Genomic DNA, 21,393 nt, shown 5'->3' on the forward strand with positions numbered 1-21,393 from the left:
ATTCTTTGACCAAATGTGTGAAGATGTTCTGAAGCCTGTAGCATTTGAAAGCACCTTTCCAACAACAAACCTTAAGTGTGCTGTTTGTTTTGTAATTTGATCATATTCAGAAGTAGTACTATCATCATTTATGACTTGGATCTTGGATCCAACAGCAACGTGATTAGATGACAACAAATAATGTTGCTATGTACTAGCTCCCACTCCCAGTCCTTTGAGACCTAGATGAGAGGACAGAAACAGGATCAACAAATATGCCAGTAAGAGGAAGACCACAAGCAAAGATGGCATTGAATTCTTCTTCCTTCTCATGTGACAGTGACAATGCCCTCCAAGGGGCCGAAATGCGTCTTGCTCTTGCATGTGAACATTGTACTCTCAGTTGACAGCTCAGGACTTGTTCTCACTGTGCAGGAATTGTAATGATTTGATACTGTACATACATAGTCTCACATAAAAATCTTCCTGTTACATAGTTTTAGAAATCATTTGGCAGGGGGTGGGGAAAATATATGAACACTTTGGCCTAAATACTTAAATAAATAATGTCATTCTAAATGAAAATATTTCATAATCCTTTTTTCTTTTCTTTTTTGTGGGGAAGAAGCACATATTTTTCAGGGGACCATCTCTCCCCGCTTCAATTTTTCCATTTCCCCCACGGGCCCTCACATCTCCATACAGAACATATGTTTGCAAAAATAAGGCGTTAAAGCTGAAAGTGCTTCCCATCTCAAGTATCTACCCAAAAAGTGTATACATTTCAAATATTTGAAGATATCTCTCTGGAAAGATGCGTACAGGAGGTTGTACCATGACAGCTTACAAGCTTCACGTATGCAGGAGCTGCTTATATCCTTGATCTGTATGTAGGGGAAAGTTGTTCTCTGATTCTCCAGTTTTTGAAGTGTCTAGAATCTGTTCAAAAATCATAAGATGGGGCTCTTGGCTTCTGAACCTTGTCTATGGTGGTGCTTAATTTATACACGAGCACAAGAATGGGGAGTTATCTGTAGTGTAAGCATAATCTTGTCATGCTGAGACTTTCTGTGCCAAGAAAATATGCCTTCTGGGCTGTCATGCTCTCTTAAATTCCTACACAGGTTAATATATGTCTTCTTCACATGTGTCATCAGGATGTGCCTGTCTCTCCTACCTGATCTAAATGTTAGCTGCCTTAGGCTTTTTCCACCCAGTTGTTACACTAGATCACCTAAGATTGAAGGAATTTTACATGGCTGGGCTTCTTGGGAATCAAACAGTGGTGGCACTTTGAGAAAATTATGCAGATATATTACACAGCTATAGATTGCCATTCCATTAATTGAAGGCACTTCACTTAGTAGAGACTTTTGTGAGTGAAAAGGGGAATGAGAGGGGTTTTTTTGCTCCCTTTTCCCTATAGCCCCCATTCTGCAGCACCTCCCACGCTGTTCCAAAGGGGTAGGGGGAGGTGTTTGAGGGCTCCAGAAGGAAAGGGAAACTGATGAAAATTGCCTTTCCCTGTTTCATGGAAGGCTCTGATGGATGAAAGAGCCTTCTGTTGAGCCAAAGGATACAGTTGGATACAAGCCTATGTTTACAAAAGAGAGATTATATTGTTCTATCGTCATGACTATCTGCAGTAAAATGGTCCCTCTTTTTTTCTTTATAGGCATCAACAGTCCCAAATGAAAAGATCTCAACTAATAGCCACAATTCTAACTGTTTTGGCATTTAAAACTAAAATTCTCCCATTCTGCTTACTTTGAAAGTAAGAGAGTCTGTGAAAGAGAGACTGAATATATTTCACCAACTATTTTCCAGGATCATGATAACTGATACTAGATAATCAATATCTTACTGAAAATACTTAATAGTGTTTTTGAAACTACAAATATATTTTTAACTTTGACACCAAAGTAGGTTGTTCTGGTCTTATACATGTCTTTCTACTTTTCATCAAATAACAGTACTTTTTAGCATTCATATAGCACAGTAGAGTGTTAAAAATGCCTTGCTTCAGATATTATGTTTGCAGCACACCTGTAATATATGTTAGTGTTAAGTGTCTTGAGGCTGAAAAAGAGTGCCTACCTACAGTTACGTAGGAACTTCATGGCAGGTAAATTTTAAACCCACAAGTTGTTCATGACTGAATCCCTTAGCCCCTCCGTTACGCCAGTGTTTTCATTTTATCAGTAAAATGTAACAGCTTGTACACATTCTGTTTTTTACCTTATATTTTAAGGATAGTATTTTCTTCGCATTTTCAAGATGAGCTGGACTGCACTGAAGTCTGTAGGACTTATTTCCCGATAGGGCTGGGTGATAAATTGTCCCAAACGGTTCAAAGTCCATATTGTGATACCGGTTTCATAATTTTTGACCTGGCAATATATTGCAAATCATGGTGTGTGTGTGTGTGTGTGTGTGCACGCGCGCTTTGTAAAAATCATAATGTGGGCAAAACTGTGAAGCTAGCCAGTGCCTCTGCATAGCTCCATCCTTATTTCTGACGTGATATATTGGTATATCATGATGTTTAGCTGGCGGTATATCACAAGATTGAAAACCAGGTCTCACTCAACCCTATTTAACGATGTGCTAGAATTAAAGTGTTAGGCCAGTTTTGCAATTGCATCCCAAGTTATTACCATGTCTATAGTTCATTATTTGAAAAGAAATTTTGAAGACATGCTTTGTCAAAGCTGATAACCTCCCTATTTCTGATTACCACTTTGGACTGCTGTTAAGTGTCCTATTCCAGCAGCTGTCTTAGGCATATATCAAACAGCTATTCTCCAGACCCAAAATTGCACAGGATCTGGTTATGTAGAAAACAGTCGGGGCTACTACAGACCATTTCCCATCCATTACAGTACTTGTTGTCATTAGATCGGGTCTCTCTATGTGTGTCACTCATTGCTTTTTGAGAGAAGCTGTTTATTGGGCCTAAAATAAATACCACTAGGAAAATAACAAGTGCTTTCAATTTTGTTGAAGGTGTAAGAGTCCTTGTGGATGCTCGAGAGAAACTTCATATTCCTTGGGGAAATCCTTCTAACCAAAGAAATGGTGACATGCTGATGGCCTTTGATACCCGCTCAGGAGTGGTGGCGCACGGAATGGTGGAGACCCAAGTTTTTTTGCAGTTCCTTCCAGCAATAAGAAGCTTGTGGGCGGATAGTGGTATCCAGCATGCCTACGACAGACGCAGAGAATTTCAGCTGGTAAGAAGCATATCTGATACTTGTTGTTCCTGTTGAGATCGCATATTGTGAAATGTTTTCAGGTGAAATAATGGTTCCTTACTGAGCCGTTGTAAAAGTTATCATTAGCCATGATCAAAATACTCCAAAGATGTATAGCCTAGTCTGCTATAATTTTCATATTACAAATTGATTATTAAGAATCATCACACAGAACTTAATATCCACAAGGCCCACCATAATTGTAGCAGAGCCTGAAATTTGAACCTGGCCTTGAGAGTATATAAGAATGATTTCCTTCTCTTAGTGTACTTCAGATAAACTAAAGATACAAAAGGGGGGTGGTATTACAAGCCACTGGTGCACCACATATATCTGGTTAAAATCAGGTGTAGGTTTTGAAAGAAGTTTAGGGATGATGATAAACACAGGGGTAATGATGTGGGAATATTTGGTTTCTAGAGGAGCAAGGCACAAATAACTACAGCATGGTGTTATTTTACATGGGAAATAGGAAACAGCCTTAGTGCCAGAACATTGGTCTGTATAGCTAAGTGTTATCTACACTAACTGGCAGCAGCTGTTCGGGATTTCAGACAGGATTCTTTTCCTTACGTACCTGGAGATGCAAGGTATCAAACATTCAGCATACAGAACAGTTGCTCTACCACTGAGCTATGGCTCCTCTTATTCCCAATCACTTAACTCTTGGTCATGCTACCTTTGCTCAAAAGAGTCCTAGGATGCTAAACACGAGCATATGAACTGCCAGTGTTAGAAATTAACCTGGTACCAGGCACATTTGTCTATTGGCGCGGGTCCAGTTACGACCACATGGAGATTTCTGGATGCCAGGTTGGCACCTGACATCTCCATCTGGCTTGCCTCTCCAGCTTTCTTAAGGAGGAGCTTATTTATTGCATTTATATCCCACCTTCTCTGAGTACATGGTTCACTCCCTCTCCTCAGTTAATCCCTACAAAGACCCTATAGAGCAGCGGTTCTCAACCTGTGGGTCCCCAGATGTTGTTGGACTACAATTCCCATCCCTGAGCTCTGGCCTTGCTAGCTAGGGGTGATGGGAGTTGTAGTCCAACAACATCTGGGGACCCACAGGTTGAGAAAGGCTGCTATAGAGGCTGTGCCTGGCCCAAGGTCACCCAGTGAGCTGCATGACTGAGTGGGGATTTGAACCCTGGTCTCCCAGGTCCTAGTCAGACACAACTACAGCAAACTGGCTTCTAGAGTATTTCTGATATGGGGCAACTATATAAATTAAGTAGATAAATAAATATGGGGGAAAGCAAGATGTTACTTAGGGAAGGCTTCCATATGTCTACATTTCGTTGCACTTCCCAGTTGTGTTCCCAGTTCTCAAAACCACAGTTTATCCTTCTCACCTCATGCACTAATATTCATGAGGTGAACCATTGTTTGCATTAAATTGTCTGTCTATGTGCTTTTGAAAATCAAGATCAAACTGGTTTACAATTCTGGTACGTCTTGTTGGTTTGGATGTTGGGCCAATTTTGTTTTGCTACAGATCAAGGAAATGAGGCATTGTAGCACATGAGAGAGAGTGAATATGCAAGCCTAAGGGTCATTCCAGGCTTGTTCATTTACTTTGAAACTATGTCTAAATCAAACTATAATTTTCTGGTTCAGACATAACGGGAAACTTTGGTTTGTAGAAACGGTAAGTAAGATCATCTTACTGTGCAAGAGAAAGGGGGAAAGTGGAAGTGTGGGAGCCCAAGACTTGCTCATGTAGAGTCACCCTATGGTTTGTCATTATATGTGAAACCATGCTGTTGTTGCCCATACTTCTCAATCTCCATATTATGAAATGAAGAACTGTGACAAAAATTTACCTCTACTTCCAGAATAGCATGTATGAAATAACGGCTTGGATTCCAAGAAGCACGTGTAGAACCCTGCTTACACAATGGGGCTTTCCTGCCCCATCTTCCACATTAGAGCCCTTGAAAAGCTGCTCCTAAGGGTCAAAGGACCCTCCAGAATGGAATGGGAGGGAATGCGTTGTGGGGAGCTGCAGAATCAATAAAGAGGGACGGGGATGACTTTCTGCTAATTTAAGTGCCTTTTTGGTTGGCAATATTGGATCCAAGCCAATGACAACAACAAGAGAAATAAGACATAAAACTCTTAGCATTTATATTTTAAGAAAAATAAATGGGCACGTATATGCAGAGTTTCTTCAGAACGTTTTCATTCAGGTTGTCAGTCCTTTGGCAAATGTGGAAACAAAGAGAGGAATTCAACGTTGTGCTAATACAGATGTTATTTTAGCTCAAGCATTTCTGCTTGCCCAGACTTCCCCTCTCCCCCTGCACACCCTTCTGGGGTTTCTCCCACCCCACCCAAGCCAATATGGGGGAGGCCTGACATGCCAGCGTGAGCCATTGCACTTCCTGCCACTAGTGGAACTAGTTAACTGAATCCAGCCTCTAGTTACAAACTTTTGTATTTATCCAGTTCTCATGACATAATTTAGGTGTTCCTTTGAATGCCTTAAATCATTAAAGCAAACTACTTCAAATCTTAGAAACCTCATTTAATTTGTGTGATGCTTTGTTGCAAGTGACAACTTTTTTGTTTGTGTTTTTAACTAATTTGATTTATGTACTATTTAAAGTAATAATTGCATCTTGGCTTTGGGGTATATGGGACAGAAGGGAAGGAAACATTAGTCAGTTTCACTTTCGATGCATACTCCAAGGTCTCCTGGCTTGATGAATGTTTGAACAGCACACAGCTGTCATTTCCTTCTCTCTCTCTCTCCCCTTCCCCCTCTCCCTCTCCCTTCCACTTCCCCAAATAGAAATGTGAACATTAACACTTTAGAATTTGGCAATAGCCTTTTCTTTACAAAGTTCACATAGTCTAGTTGCATATAAAACTGCTTTGCTTTTATTGCCTGAGTATCACAGTGAGGTGCCTGGTATACTGTAGAATATAGCTCCACAAAAGTAGATGATTATACAGAGTAACTCTTAACTGGCATTTAAGCTTCACCTTTTAAATTCAAATTTGACTATTTTTCTGTTGCTTTGCCCATGGAGTTGTACAGTGAGAACTTTGTTATTGCAATACTTTCCACTGTCTGCTTAGTTGTGGCTTCTTGCTAATGCAGAAGATCTGGACATGTGAAAATATGTGAAGTCAGCTGTACTTCTAACACCAAGTTTTAATACAACTCTTGTGTTTGTTTTTTTGGAACATAAAAGTTAACTAACTGCAGTTCTGGTCTGAACATGGGAGTTCAGTTCAATCCTTATTCCATCAAAGTCACAAATGGCTCCCAGTTTACATTGCAGAAGTGTAAGAAAGTGTAATAAAAGGCATGTTAAGAGTAAAGGCAGCTGAGAAAACCCCCTCCAAAATCAAAAAAGGTAGGCAATACCTTTATTAGGGCCAACCAAAATGTTACAAAATATTAGCAAGCTGTCAGCTTCTCCAGAACTCTTCATCAGGCAAAATGTTAAAGCAGAAGGGTGTGGGGGAGGATGAGGAAGAATAAAGAGCAAAAAAGTAAGAGAATTAAGCTCGGTGCCATATGGTCAGCTTCTAAACTGTCTTCCAAGATGAAGACTGCAAACTGAATGTCTCTGCTTGATACCTGTAATGAATGCTTGGGGAACCTCTGCCCACAGTGCTGAGCAGGCTGGGATCCTAATTTGACTTGCAAGGCCATTTTCTCACAGCCATGCCTACGTTCTCTACTCTCAATATCATATGACATCAGATGTGGGGGAGATAAAAGTGTGCTTTGGATTCATTTTAAACTTGGCTCCTTGCTGAGTTGGGCTCTATTTGGAAGGCTCCTGAACTGAGAAGATCCCTGCTACAAGCAAGGCTTTCATTGCACACTGAACTTAAATGCCCACCCATCGCTGGGATTGGGGAACTGTCAGGAGCTGGCTGATGGACGGGATCCAGTTGTCCACCCCTGCTAGCATAAGCTATTCATTTTGCAACAGTAAATCTTGGTTCTAAAGGGAACACTATTGTTATATTTGAGATCCCACATACTGTGTGGAATATACTCCTAGCCTAGAGACTTTTTCATTCGATAAAACTGATTGAATTGGGCTGCACCCACGAAAGTGTGTGCCTCAGTAAATAAGCTAGTCTTAAAAATGCTACAATTTTTTTTAAAAGCGACATTGCTACCTCTTTCAATATAATCACATAGTATGCATAGATCAAAGTCATGCTCTATTTAATTAACTTCCAGGTTTGCTATACAATGCTAATATTTTTTGTGTAGTTGTCTAATTCACGAGGCAATATGAACTATTTTGAGATATGAATCATAGATCATGTTTCTTCAAGTTATAAGAGACTATTGTGTAAACTTGTCATAACATTAAATAGGCTATACAAATAGATATTTAGAGTCGACTAAAGGTTTCAGATGACTCTCAAAGTAGGTAATAGAAATCCACTGAATAGATGTAAACCATAAATTAAACAATCTATGCATTAAATAAAAGATCTGCCATGAGGACATTTTAGCCTGAAACAAACATGCGTAGTACTGTTTAGGTAATGACTATTGTTTGTAGCGGATGGTCTGCTTGTTTTCAATTTTACTGTTTTCCATTTGTTGTGCTTAGTAGGGTCTGTGTGCTAGCCTTTTATTCACTGCTTAACATGTTTGAGTAATAAAAAAGTACATTGCAAGATTTGGGTGATTTCTGCTACAGTGTGGAAAAATGCAGTATTTCTGAATCATTTTTAGTCTCACATGAAATTACTTCATGTCATGCAGAGCAGTTTCCACATGACACCTGTGCTTTAGAATGAATTGACATTACCGTGGAACCTCGTGTTACGTACTGTCCTCCTTACAAATACTTCGGGTTACCAGCTCCACTAACCCAGAAGTAGATGCTCCCAGTTGCAAACTTTGCCCTGGGATGCAAGTGGAAGTCACGCTGCAGCGGCAGGAGACGCCATTAGCGAAAGCACGCCTCATGTTAAGAACGGTTTTGGCTTGAGAACCGACCTCCGGAACTAATTATGTTCGTAACCGGAGGTACCACTGTAGATGTAGCTCCTCTCTAGGGGAACTTACCTAGTGAGATCACGCTCTTATTTTTTTCCAGTAAGGACTAGGGAAAATATTTGCCTCAGAGTCAGGTGATCAGAGCTTGCGACTTACTGTCTAGAAAGATTGAAGTTTACTGGATTTGATACCGTGATCTGGCCATTAATACAGGGGTGCACAAACTCTTTAAGCCCTTGGGGCACATTTGGACATCTAAGAAACTGACGTGGGCACCACTAAATTTCAATTTCACATAAAAAGAACTGGTGGTGCTCAGAAGCCGCCAACCCCCCCCCCCAAGCACCCAACCTTCGTATATGGCAGCCACTTCATACACAGAATCTGATAGAAATTATCAGGAATGATCAGACTTTCTGGTTCATTTTGAAATCTGTGAAAACAGCCCCTTTCCATAAATTTTATTTATATTATTTAACATAGTTTTACAAAACAACCCCATGGACAGGAACAATTAAAATAAGCACAATATAAACAACAACAATAAGGAGCAGATTAATATTTTTATTGGAGGCTGCTTAATTGCAAATCAGTGTACAGTGGAGCCTCGGTTGTCGAACGCTTCCAAATTTGAACATTTCGGCTTTCGAGCACCAACAACCCGGAAGTGAATGCTTCCGTTTTCGAACATGCCTCGGAAGACAAACGGCTTCCAAGGCGCATTTCTCCATTTTTTCCAATGGATTTTGATGACTGGCAATTGCACCTTGGTTGTTGAATGTTTCAGAAGTCAAATGGTCTTCTGGAACAGATTACGTTTGACAACCGAGATTCCACTGTACAGGCATAATTCTCCCTCCAGAAGCACCCACAGATGAACATTCCTTAGGTGGGTGGCTCCATACCTGGAAGATAGGCAAATTACCCATTCTGGATGGGGTTGCACTCCCTCTGAAGGAGCAGATGTGGGCACTCCTAGATATATCTTTGCCACTAGAGGCCCAAGTGTCCTTTGTGGCCATGACTACCTTTTACTAGCTTGATGTGGTTCACACCAGCTACAGATGTTTCTGGACAGGGACAGAGCTAAGATCACTGATAAGTGTGCTCTTAACTGCTGCCTTTTAACCATCAAAGCAGAGTCTAACCATATATCACTAAGACTGGAGATAAGCCTGTTCCTGCTTCTGGCTTGAAATTTGAATGGCCTGATGTCAGGCAATTGAAAAGTAGGTACCCCACCTACTTGTTAAAATTATCATCATCGTCATTATTTATTAAATTTCTATGCCGCCTTTCATCCAAGGATCACAGGGCAGTTTACAATATAAAAACACAAAGGTGCATAACATAATAACAAAGAAAAACAAAAATGGCATTCAGGGGTGGACAAGTTCTGGATCCGGTCCTCAGGGTTGAAAATGTTCCCCGCCTCAGAACAATTTGGATAAATCTAAATTGAATTAATTTGCTTCTGCCTAGTTTTACACTGGAATATACCGTATTTTTTGCTCTATAAGACTCACTTTTTCCCTCCTAAAAAGGAAGGGGAAATGTGTGTGCGTCTTATGGAGCGAATGCAGGCTGCGCAGCTATCCCAGAAGCCAGAACAGCAAGAGGGATTGCTGTTTTCACTGTCAGCGATCCCTCTTGCTGTTCTGGCTTCTGAGATTCAGAATATTTTTTTCTTGTTTTCCTCCTCCAAAAACTAGGTGCGTCTTGTGGTCTGGTGCGTCTTATAGAGCGAAAAATACGGTATTTGTTTAAATCCAGTGAGGTACAGTTTGCGTTTGAATAATGTTGTGGCTTCTTTGTAGATTTAGCATCTCTCTAAATAATTTGAATATTCTCTTAACATGTTCATACAGTATTCAGAGCTTTGGATGCTCACTTCTGTCATTTAACTGAAATTGGATGTAGAAATGGCCTCTTGGTCTGCTAACAACTTTGAGAGAGAACTGTCATTAAAACTAGTGCAAGACCATTCCAGGAAGAATTAGAACAGTGTATTTCTTCAGAATCCTGTTTACGTCTGTGACAATGCTTGCAATGCTTTGATCAGATTGTCAATGACAGGAAAAGGTGTGTTTGGTTAGAATCTCTACAGTTTGTTTCTCTTTTTAGCATGAAAAGCAGTGGAGAGAAATGTTCATTATCCACGTAAGCAATTGCAGCCCTGTGATTTGTCACTTGCCTATCCCTAGGTGAACACTTGATTGGGAAACGGCCCCGGCTGTAGTGATAAATATGTTCAACTTCTAGCCCGGAGTTACAGTATGTTGTGTCAGTCTTGCTATCAAAGCATTAAAGAATTTATAGCCCTGTAATGGTAAAAGATATGGAGGACAAAAAACATGGAATGAATACTCTGCAATGAAGGCTGAATTACTGGTGCTGTGCATCTAATGTTAAGGTGTTACCACCTTGCTTAAAGAATCATACTAGGTTAGATTGTGTGTAGCTATGTCACTATCTCAGTGGCACTAAGGAAAATACCATAAAAGTAAGGCCTGAATTGCTTTTAGCACTAGAAAAGATGAAGCTGGAGAGGGGGAAAGGGTTGTGCATGTAAACAACTGGCATGAGAGCTTACCAGCCTGTCTTTGAATAGCTATGTATAGGGTTGATTTAATCGGTTGGGAACCAGCGTAGAAACAACAAGAGAGCCAGCCTCAGAAATGCTCATGGCTGTGTAGCTATATTTCAATGAACTTTTTGTTTTTGATGTCTTCAATGCTCAAGTTTTATGTGATGATGCCAGACCCGTTTGTTTAAACCTGCTTCTGACCTAGTGAGGTACAAAGCTTGGGGTGTTCGATTTCCAGAATTCCTTTTCTCCTGTAAGGACGCTGAACCTGGAGATAAGAAAAGAACTCATGAAGGATGACTTGCAAAGAGATTAGCAATGGACATGCAAGAAGGGTTCAGCTTCCATTCTCTGTATTCCCATGAACCTACGTGGCTGAATGGGGACATGAACACTGATTTTCCCCGTCCAAGTTCAAGACTTGATCCGCTGTTTGTCACTAGGAGTTAGCTTTCACCCTTATTAAGAGGCTGCATTTCGCTTGTTGGAATATTTCTGGATTTTAACTTTTACAGTACTCTCTCCTCTGATCTCATAGAAATAGATTTAAATTAGGACATGAAGAAGTTGCTTCACTGTGTTTTCCAGCCCAAGCAGGAAATGCAGGCCAACAAAGACAAATGTTGTCAGGCTTTCAGAGATAAAGCATCTAGTGGTGGAAAGACATGAAAAACAGTTTGCTAAATGCAGCAGGCCTTTCATATGAGCAGCTTATACTACCCAAATGCTTTTTTATTTGCCTACTTTTCCTTTTAGTTTTCTCCAGAATTTTATATAGATGTTGAAATCAGCACTGGAAATGGACTGGTGGAAGGCTAACTGGAGAACGAGGCTTCAGGAAAAGGATGAAGGAAATAAGAAACTGCAGCAAAAGGAGAATCCGAAGAAAACCCTGAAGGATCAGTAAAGGTTGTGGGGTGGGGCAGGAAGTAAGATGAGTCAAAAGACAAGGTGGCTGAAGGAAGGGGGACAAAGCAGGCTGTGGACTGACAAGGAGGGCATGAAGAAACAGTGGTGAAGGCACAGAACTGAGGAACCAAGAAGAAAGCTGTCAGAGGCAAAACTAAACTAGGGACTATGAATTATCAGCAGTATGGAAATAGACAGGTGAGGGAGGGGGGCATATGTAGCCCATGAAACCAAGGGCTATAGGGTTGTAGACCCTGAAAGTGGTGGTTTGGCAGTCATGGTTTCACCTTTGTCTACAACATTCTGACCCTAGTAATGGGGGGGGGGGAGAATGAGAGCTAGAAATTAGTGGGCATCAGGTGGGTGCTGAATTTTACTTAGTCATTAGCACATACTACAAAGGCTTTTAGTGTTGTGCATTTTACAGTGGTACCTCGGGTTACATACGCTTCAGGTTACTTACGCTTCAGGTTACAGACGCTGCTAACCCAGAAATAGTGCTTCAGGTTAAGAACTTTGCTTCAGGATGAGAACAGAAATTGTGCTCCAGCGGCGCAGCGGCAGCAGGAGGCCCCATTAGCTAAAGTGGTGCTTCAGGTTAAGAACAGTTTCAGGTTAAGTACGGACCTCCGGAACGAATTAAGTACTTAAGCCGAGGTACCACTGTAATTGTGAATGTTTTGGTAAGCCGTGGAGGAAAACACTATAAGTGATGATTTGTGATCAGTGAGCTGTCTGGCTGTGTTACTGAGACATTGCTGGATATTGAGGGAGGTATGAACCTCTCCCAGATGCCCAAGCTATTGGATGTAGCACCAAGCATAATTTGAGGGGCAGGATGTATGGCTTTGGACTCTGGACAGCATCTGCCTCATCAGATGCCTTATTCAGCAGTTGGCCAGTTCTGTACCTATTGTTTTTCTGCCCACATCACCCTATTTGAACTGATACAGGTGGTCTTGAGAATGTTATTGAAGACTCCAAGGCAATGGGGCTGAGGACTTTAATGTCCATGCTTAGGCTACTTTGTCAGGAGGACCTTGGAATTTCATGGCTTGTGCAGTTGGAGGATGTGGATAAGCTTCTTAGATAATTGAATCCCAACATGTATACTCTGGATCCTTGACAATTGTGGCTATTGAAATCAGCAATAGAACTGGGCTGGAGATGAAGGTAGTGAACATTTCACAGAAAAAAGGGTGTGGTTCCTATCGTTCTGGAGGTGGTGGTTAAATGCATTAAATACAGTAAATCCTTATTGAATCCACAAACCTTGAACTAGCCTCCGATCGCTAATATTTCATTATTAGTCACGGTATTAGAACATATGATAGCTTCCCAACTTGACATGCTGGTGCTGATTATTTGGATCTGTTTCAATCAGTCTTCATACCTTAGTTTGGGTAAGAACAGTCTCTGGCTTACATTAGGGAGTAGATTGGGTGGGGCAGAGGGGATGTGACCCTGTTGGTTCTTCAGTGGCTTTCAGTACCATTGACCATGGTATTCTTCTGGCCAGTTTAGCTGATTGATTGGTAAAACATTTGTCAGTGTTTTTTTGAAGCACTGTTAAAACAAAGCAATACTTTAATCCAGTCTTCCCCAATTTAGTGTCCTCCAGATATTTGGATGGCACTAAGTTGGGGAAGACTGGATTAAAGTATTACTTTGTTTTAACAGTGCTTCAAAAAAACACTGACAAATGTTTACCGATCAATCAGCTAAATCTTTGTTGACTAGTCAAATGCCCAACCCCAGTGCCAGATCACATAATGAAATTTGTAGTCATACCCTTTTCCATTTTTACTTGCAAGCTTTAATCCCTCATTGGACAGCACAGAGTAACTAGCAAAGAGTCATATAACCTTGTTCGAATGTCATTCTGGTATAGGGGTTTTTTCACTCTTGATTTTCTCCTGTTTGGCTTCCCACTCTTGGCGAAGTTCTTCTCGTAGGTGAAGAACCTCACCGTCGGTTTTCTTCCTCATGTCACCGTCAGGCAGGAAGCTGGTGTCCACATCTGAGTTTCCCCCGGTTTCTTCTTGGGGGGCCAGGTCCTCCCACTCCAGCCCTTCTTCCTCTTCCTCCTCATTCAGGGTGAAGGACAAAGTAGAACAGAATTCAGAATAATGTGGCTCTAAAACTGCACCAATCCTAGCGTACTATAGTTGTTCTGGTTTACTGACAAGTAGTGGGCAAGGATAGTCTGGTCTGTGTCTCTGGTGGTGGGAAGAGCATAACTGCAGGGCAGCTCAGCTTTTTTACAGGCTCTTTCCCCTGTCTTTTGAGGGGGTGACCTCTGACTTGCTGAACAATGGGGTCCAGAGCCAATTGCTCAGGTCTCTCAGGTAGGCATCTTAAGTACTCTTTGCATTTGAAGAGGATGGAACAGCTTGACTTGGAGAACTGGTGGTACTAGGAGACCAAGGTTGGGTGTGACAAGTAACACATGTTGCATTGGGCAACTTAATTGTGCAGTTAAGTTGCAAGGGATCTTTTCTTAGAAGCCTTTTTGGATATTTGGCTCTCCCATTTGTGAATAATTCTGACTGCCTCGCCTGCAGAAGGGCACATTGGTTTATAGTGCATAGATAGTAACTGCTGTTGCCTGTTTGCAAACTGAAACTGGATTCTATGACTAATTTGCCAGATGTCTGACTCAGATGGAAATAGGCTAGGCTTCTGTAAATGAATACAATATTTAAGGAGAAAATACTGATTTTGCTTTGGATGTGTCATCAAGTTCTAGGTTAAGTATTTCCTTTCTCACAGTTCATCATAAACCAGCACTTGTCTAACTGTACTAAAATGTTTGCTTAAACTTTCTTCAGTTGATCACAAGACTACGGGGAGAACCACATGCTATCTAAATACAGCCCCTCTGAAAATGGAATACTTGCTGTTTATGAATCAGTGTATTTAACAGTGAGCATCTGTAGATTACTCAGATCTTTCAGTTGGAAAAAAAGACCAGGCTTTGTAGCCGAGTTTGGCCCTGGATAATGCTGATGAATTCAACAAGAGAGCAGATGTTCTATGAGCATTCAGAGACACTGGCTGAAGGCCAGCAAAATGACAGAAGGCCTTTTTAAACTTTGCACACCAGTAATGTTGTTAAGCTTCTTTGCCATCTTAGTGTACAGAAATCCATACAATGTTCAGTTACAGGGTAGGGTTGGAGGATCTCTATTTGTAACCCTGTGGAAACATCCAAGCTCAAATATCAGTGGTCACAAGTCTGTTAGATTTAGAGAGTTAACACTTGGTTACTGATAGCTTCTGACTGTATAAGGAAATGAATGGCATGCATGTGTGTTTGAAATTGCTTGTGATTTTCTCATATTTTTATACTTTTCATCTTGACATGTTCTGTGATGGTTTTAAATGGGATAGTCTAGTGCTCTATGCCCAATTTGAGTGTAGCCTCTCCTTCATATATTTTGGGCATCATATGCCGGTATTAACACCTTAAATTGGGCTCAAAAGCAAATTCACAACCAATGCAGATTTCTGGACTAGTGTAATACATGTCTGGTCAGAGCTGGCCGTTAGCAGCTTCGTTGTGCATTCTGCACAAGCTGCAGCATCCAAATACTCTTCACGAGCAGCCCTACGTAGAGTGCATTACAATAGTTAAGTCTGATATTCAATAAAATACACAGTGGATTTGCACAAAAACCTGGAAGAGCAAGTCCTTTGGCATTCTCCTGAAATTTTGATGCATCTCTAGGTGAAAGAAAAGGGGGAAACAAAGATACACTGTGGAGCGGGAGTTGTAAATTGGGATGACAGAAACGAAACAAGGAAAGATATTTGCTGTATCTTGGCGACTTCTTAACAGAAATGTTTGAGATTTCATATGAGTACGGCATTCAGCACTTAGGTGCTCTATTTCATAGTTTGGGCAAGTGGTCTGGATTTTATAGACATCTAGAACAAATGGCTGTCATCTTAAATTTCAGGTAAAATACTATTTATTCATTTGCTTAGGGGAAAGCAAAATTCACATTTGGCATCCCAAAGTACATAAAATACAACCTTCAGAACTAGCTTGTCTCAGCCTACAAACAATAACATTACTTATTTGGTGAGTACGGTAAAAGTTTTCCCTAAGTTAGCAAAAGCTTGTCAGACAATACTATAGGCTTGCAAGTTTGTCTAAATTGTTCTGTATTTTTTGCTGGTAGAACATGGTTTGCTATGTGGTTGAAAAATTCATCATTTAATGCTATCCTTGGTTATAAGAAACCTCAGTGCAGTTTCCTCTTTCACCACAGAGTTCTTTTTGACCTCAAGCAAATTACCGAGTGATTGATCTCTTCCTCTTTAAAGGTGCAGATGAAATTATAGCGCAATCTATAATTTAGGAATCATTAAAAGCATAGTCTAGGAATGATTAAAAACATAGCCTTGCACATATCTACTAAAAAGTAAGTTCCACTGAGTTCATTGGGATTTGCTACCAGGTAAGTGTGTTCAGAATAACAACAGAAGAGGGTTAACCTCTGTAAAATGAAGGAATAGATAGACATAGACATGAATGGTGAACTGTAAACTTACTCTGATCCTGAATGCCACAATATATGTCATGGAAATTTCTGGACAGTGGATCAGTTGTTGTTTAGTCGTGTCTGACTCTTCGTAACCCCATGGACCAGAGCACGGCAGGCACTCCTGTCTTCCACTGCCTCCCGCAGTTTGGTCAAATTCATGTTCGTAGCTTTGAGTCCAACCATCTCGTCCTCTGTCATCCCCTTCTCCTTGTGTCCTCAATCTTTCCCAGCATCAGGGTCTTTTCCAGAGAGTCTTCTCTTCTCATGAGGTGGCCAGAGTATTGGAACCTCAGCTTCAGGATCTGTCCTTCCAGTGAGCACTCAGGGCTGATTACCTTCAGAATGGATAGGTTTGATCTTCTTGCAGTCCATGGGACTCTCAAGAGTCTCTCAAGAGCACCATAATTCAAAAGCATCAATTCTTAGGCAATCAGCCTTCTTTATGGTCCAGCTCTCACTTCCATATATCACTACTGGGGATCTGGGAATGAATTCATCATATGTTACCTGCACAGTGGATAACCCCTTAGAATAAGCACAGATTTGAGAAAGTGAAATGCAAGCAAGCAAGCACACTGTATTTCTCAATAAATTATTCTGAATGAGTACTGTAACATCTATAATCCTAAATGTTTTATTGTGGCAACAGTTTGCTTCCACTGGATGCCTAATTTAAAGCCTAATAAAACAGGATGTGAGATTACAGCATGTACCCCTGATTAAAATAACTCTCAGATTGAAAGATGGTGAAGAACGACGGAAGTTCATGCAATTCGTGAATGGACACTGAGAAGATTCCAGGAGATGTGCTGAGTGCTGCCTTGCTGCACCATACTAGTTGTATTTATGATTTCGTCTCCCTCGCCACTGCTAAGTGTTATATGACGCAATTGCAATTATACAGTGCTGTGCAGAACAACATAGAAGTAAAGCTGAGTGTCATCAGTGCAGTGATGACACTTCAACCTCATACCTCTGCATGACTTTCCCCAACAGTTTGGAAGCCAAGATTTATTCCACATATTCTCTGGGTCAAAGATGCATGTGAGCCTCAGGTTTGTCCCATATCTACCCTGTATGCAGTTTATGCAAAGTGAAAACATGTCCTTGGCTGGAACTTCGTTTTCTATGAGATGCTATGAGTAACCATTGCATACTTTTCACATTGGCAAACAGGAGTGCTTCGTGCAACACAAGTCTGGTGGGACATTTACATTAGCACGATTGTTGTGACACAAGATTTCTCAAGCTAAATCCCACTTCATTAGGTGCAAGAAATGTGATCCTGAGTCAGGAGACTGGTTACAGGAAAGATAAAATTCATTAGTGAGGCCAAATCATCATGAAATGTGAGATATATGCAAGAGTCCATTCACATTGGCAGTGATTGATGGCGATGATAACTGTACACATAAGATGGATAAGAGAAAGTGAGAGGGACGACTGTGTGGGAGAAAGGGAACAGAGAAAAGGGAGTGGCTAAAAAAGGGAAAGAGGATCTTTGAAAATCTTCCAATTGAGGACAAACATTTATACATCTAATAGAGTGCATGTTTACACCACAGTAAATCTTCATGCTTACAGTTCCTCAAGATTCTTTTTTTACGTCAGGAGAATGACACGGTTATCCTTCCAGAATTTGTCACTGTTCACAGTGGTTATTACATACATCAGCCCCAGGCCCTGCAGTTGCACTAAATGCAGATTTGTTTCTTATTATGAAAACCTGATTTGACCAAATTAAAATCTAAAGCCTGAAGTTATGCTGTGTGCATTTTGTGAGTACTAGCAGGATTGTAACCATAAAGGGGGCTGTGAGAAACAAGAGTGGTATGTTGATGCTTTTCTTTTTATCTTTTATCTTGAGTTCAATCTTATGGCCTGGTGCTTTCTGGAGTACTATTCTTGTGTTCTGCTTTATTGTGATGGTGTTTTAATAAATTATCTGGGCATATTTGTTTTATTGCTTTAAACTGCTCTGGTTTCTTTTTTGGGGGGAAATATGGAATAAATGTTTTTAGATTTAAAAAGAGCATGCTTGAGCGTTTTCTGAGATTTGCAGGGAAAAAGTAAACTTTGAAAAAAGAAAAAATAAGGGAACAAAAAAGCCAAACATCCAATGAGAACTGCAAATACTGGAGTGTGGAGGATACAGAGTGCAATGCTCTGCTTGGAGAGAATGGCTGCATCAAATGGTGGATAAGAGCACATACTTTAAGAGAAGTGGGGTACACTGCAGCATTTTGTTGCAGGGCATGCTGACTTATTCTAATAGCAATTGTGTTTTCTAGGAATCACACTGTGCTAGCCCCAGTACTATAGGGCAGTTGTAATCTTTCTCGAACCTGCCATCCATAACAAAGCATTTCACTACTTAAAGAATATTTTGTTTGAAGGATACCGAGTCAAATGATAGCCCCCCCCCCCGATGATGAGCCATCTTTGGCTTGTGCCAGCTATATTAACTTTCTGTATGCATGGAAAGGTAATTTGAAATGTGCGTTTTTCAAAACACTTTCTTAAAAAGATATACTAGTTTATGGTGAACATGGCGGGAGCTATATTCCAACGTTCTCTGTTACTAGTGACTTTGCACTTCCTTGAAATTTGGGTTGCTGGTTGCTGCTTGCTCCAGCCAGTTGTATTTATGGAAATAGAATCTTATGTGCATGTAACTCATATGAATGTCAATGTATCAATCTTCCCCCTTTAAACAGATGAGCAGCAAATTTGTGCAGGCAAATTATGCAGAAGTTCAGAAATCATTGTCACACTTGGAGTCATTTCCCCATCTTTACCTCCTTGTAAGCAGAATTTCTAAACCGTTACCTTGCACACCCTGATCCCATGTACATTGGTCCCAATCCAGGAGTGTTCAGAATGCTTAAATTCCCTGGAATCAATGTGCTTGCCCTATGATAGATTGTGGCCATTGATTTGATGCAAGTCCCACAGATCTTGGTGGCATTTGTTTTCAAGCAAGTGTGTTTAGGAATGGGGTGCAATATACCTGCTTTCTCTACTTTGCATTAGATAGTTGTATTCATATATTACCTATGAAAAGCAATTAACTGTACAATTCCTTCATTTTAGGGGGAATCTGTGAAATATTTTCTGGATAACTTGGAGAAACTTGGAGAACAAGTAAGTGTAACTTCATTGATTTTTAAAGCAGTCTGGTATGTTTTGAATGTTTTTATTTATTTAACAGCTTTTAACAGTTGAAAGTTAATTTATATTGCAAATTAAAAGTGAGAAAACATGCCAACAAACTGCTTATGTGGTGTTTGTGTTCAGCAGTCATAGGCGTCCTCTACTAAGCTTCCTCCATTAACTCAGAGTGCTATGGTTGATGCTAATAGTGTTTTTCGTCTGCTCAAATTGCATGTTGCCCAGTTCTTGGGCACCTCTAAAACACAGTAAAGCGAATAACAGCGTCTTCAGGGCCACAGTTTCCATCAGGATTATAGAATTGTTTATAAGCTCCAAAGGCATACAAAAAAGGTGGAAGCTAACACAGGCCTTGGCTTAGTGTTATGAGCAAACCAGTGCTCGCGGTTTGTTTTATCTCTAAACATTAATGGGTAAGCAAGGAGCAAAGCCTGACTTCTGTTTATGATTTGTTTGGAGAGAAACAAACTACCAGTGCAGGTTTGCATGGTAACACTAAGCCTAGGTTTCATGGTTGTTTCTCACATCTCTAGGCTGGATGGAACAATGAAGCAGGAGCAATTTGAGCAGTGTGCTTTAGTACGTTGCTTATTCACGGCAAGCCGTGGCTTATTGCAGGGGTAGGCAACCTAAGGCCCGGGGGCCGGATGCGGCCCAATCGCCTTCTGAATCCGGCCTGCGACCCAATCGCCTTCTGAATCTCGCCTTCGGATAGACCGGGAATCAGCATGTTTTTACATGAGTGGAATGTGTCCTTTTATTTAAAATGCATCTCTGGGTTATTTGTGGGGCATAGGAATTCGTTCATTTTTTTCTTCAAAATATAGTCTGGCCCACCACATGATCTGTGGGACGGTGGACCGGCCCACGGCTGAAAAAGGTTGCTGATCCCTGACTTACTGCTTACCATGATGTGCACATTGAGCCATAATCACTTTTCAGCCGGACTGTTCTGTTTTAAGTTGAGTTGGTTAATCTTGTGTAGTGAGCCTGTTGAATTGGGCTTTAGGCCCCAGCAGCAGCGAAGTCGTGAGAAGCGTCTGGCGAACGAGGAAAAGCTCCCAGCATTTCTCAATCTATCTTGCCTTCACATCAAGCAGCACACGCCTTTCTTCAGCTCCCGTGTTTGTCTTCCACATTCTTCTGCTTGTTAAGCAGCATTATTCTGGGCTTAGGTGTCCGCTTCTGAAAGATAAAGATCCTAAACTTGAATTACATTATCCAGAGAAGAAATGGCATTGCAAATCTGCATAGCCAAAAAGATTGAAAAGTAGCAAGCTGTGTCCTGTTCTGTCCATAAAACTCTTCTGCATTTCTTTTCTTGATTAGAACAAATCAACTAGGATATGTTAGCATTTTAATTCTGCTTTGCAGAAAATGCTCCTGTTAGAAATCTTCAAGATGACAAGGTATAATTTGATCAATCTCCACAGGGAAGAATTATATTTTTCTCTCAAGTGCATTGCAGGGGGTTGAAGTAGATGACCCTGAGGGTCCTTTCCAACTTTAAATTCTATGATTTTAAGTTGTGGGGGGGGGCTTTATTTAATGTTCAGACACACTATTAGTTACTTAATAATATAGCTAACTTTGCAGGATGTTAGAAATTAGGTAAGTGCTTTCCTGAATAAAACACAATTATAGAAAATGGTTCCCTTCTCTCCCTGCCCCCAATAATTTCTCTTTCTGAAACCATATATTTGCCACTGAAAACTGTTTAATCTGTTAAATGAGATAAACTTAGAATGGTATCATTCTCATTATACTTTTGGCACTGTATCATACACGCAACTACTGAGTTATTTTTTTAAAAACAAAAACAAAAAAAATTAGATAACAAAGGATGATAAAATCTTTTCTGTTTCAAACATTCCAGGGCAGTTCATTTTAATGTTCAGTACCATTCACAGCACCTTAATTAACTTTGGCTTTTGTTTGTTTGTTTGTTTC

General features: G+C 40.6%; 1 protein-coding gene and 1 long non-coding RNA gene across 2 annotated transcripts in view; one reads left to right on the top strand and one right to left on the bottom strand.

Moving 5' to 3' along the window:
- GNA13 (G protein subunit alpha 13) overlaps positions 1 to 21,393 on the top strand; it is a 29,618-nt gene that overhangs the window by 3,941 nt on the left and 4,284 nt on the right. Inside the window, exons 2-3 of the mRNA XM_083490352.1 lie at positions 2,986 to 3,212; positions 19,366 to 19,416. Coding sequence (XP_083346478.1) covers positions 2,986 to 3,212; positions 19,366 to 19,416 — 278 coding nt within the window. The remainder of the gene's footprint in view (positions 1 to 2,985; positions 3,213 to 19,365; positions 19,417 to 21,393) is intronic.
- On the bottom strand, positions 19,453 to 21,391 carry LOC310700757. Its single transcript, XR_014522794.1, has 2 exons — positions 20,351 to 21,391; positions 19,453 to 19,681 (listed from the first exon to the last, which is right to left on the bottom strand). It is a non-coding gene; the product is annotated as an uncharacterized lncRNA (long non-coding RNA).

The sequence above is a fragment of the Podarcis liolepis genome (assembly GCF_965112155.1).
Source record: "Podarcis liolepis genome assembly, chromosome: 2".
Classification (NCBI taxonomy): Eukaryota; Metazoa; Chordata; class Lepidosauria; order Squamata; family Lacertidae; genus Podarcis; species Podarcis liolepis.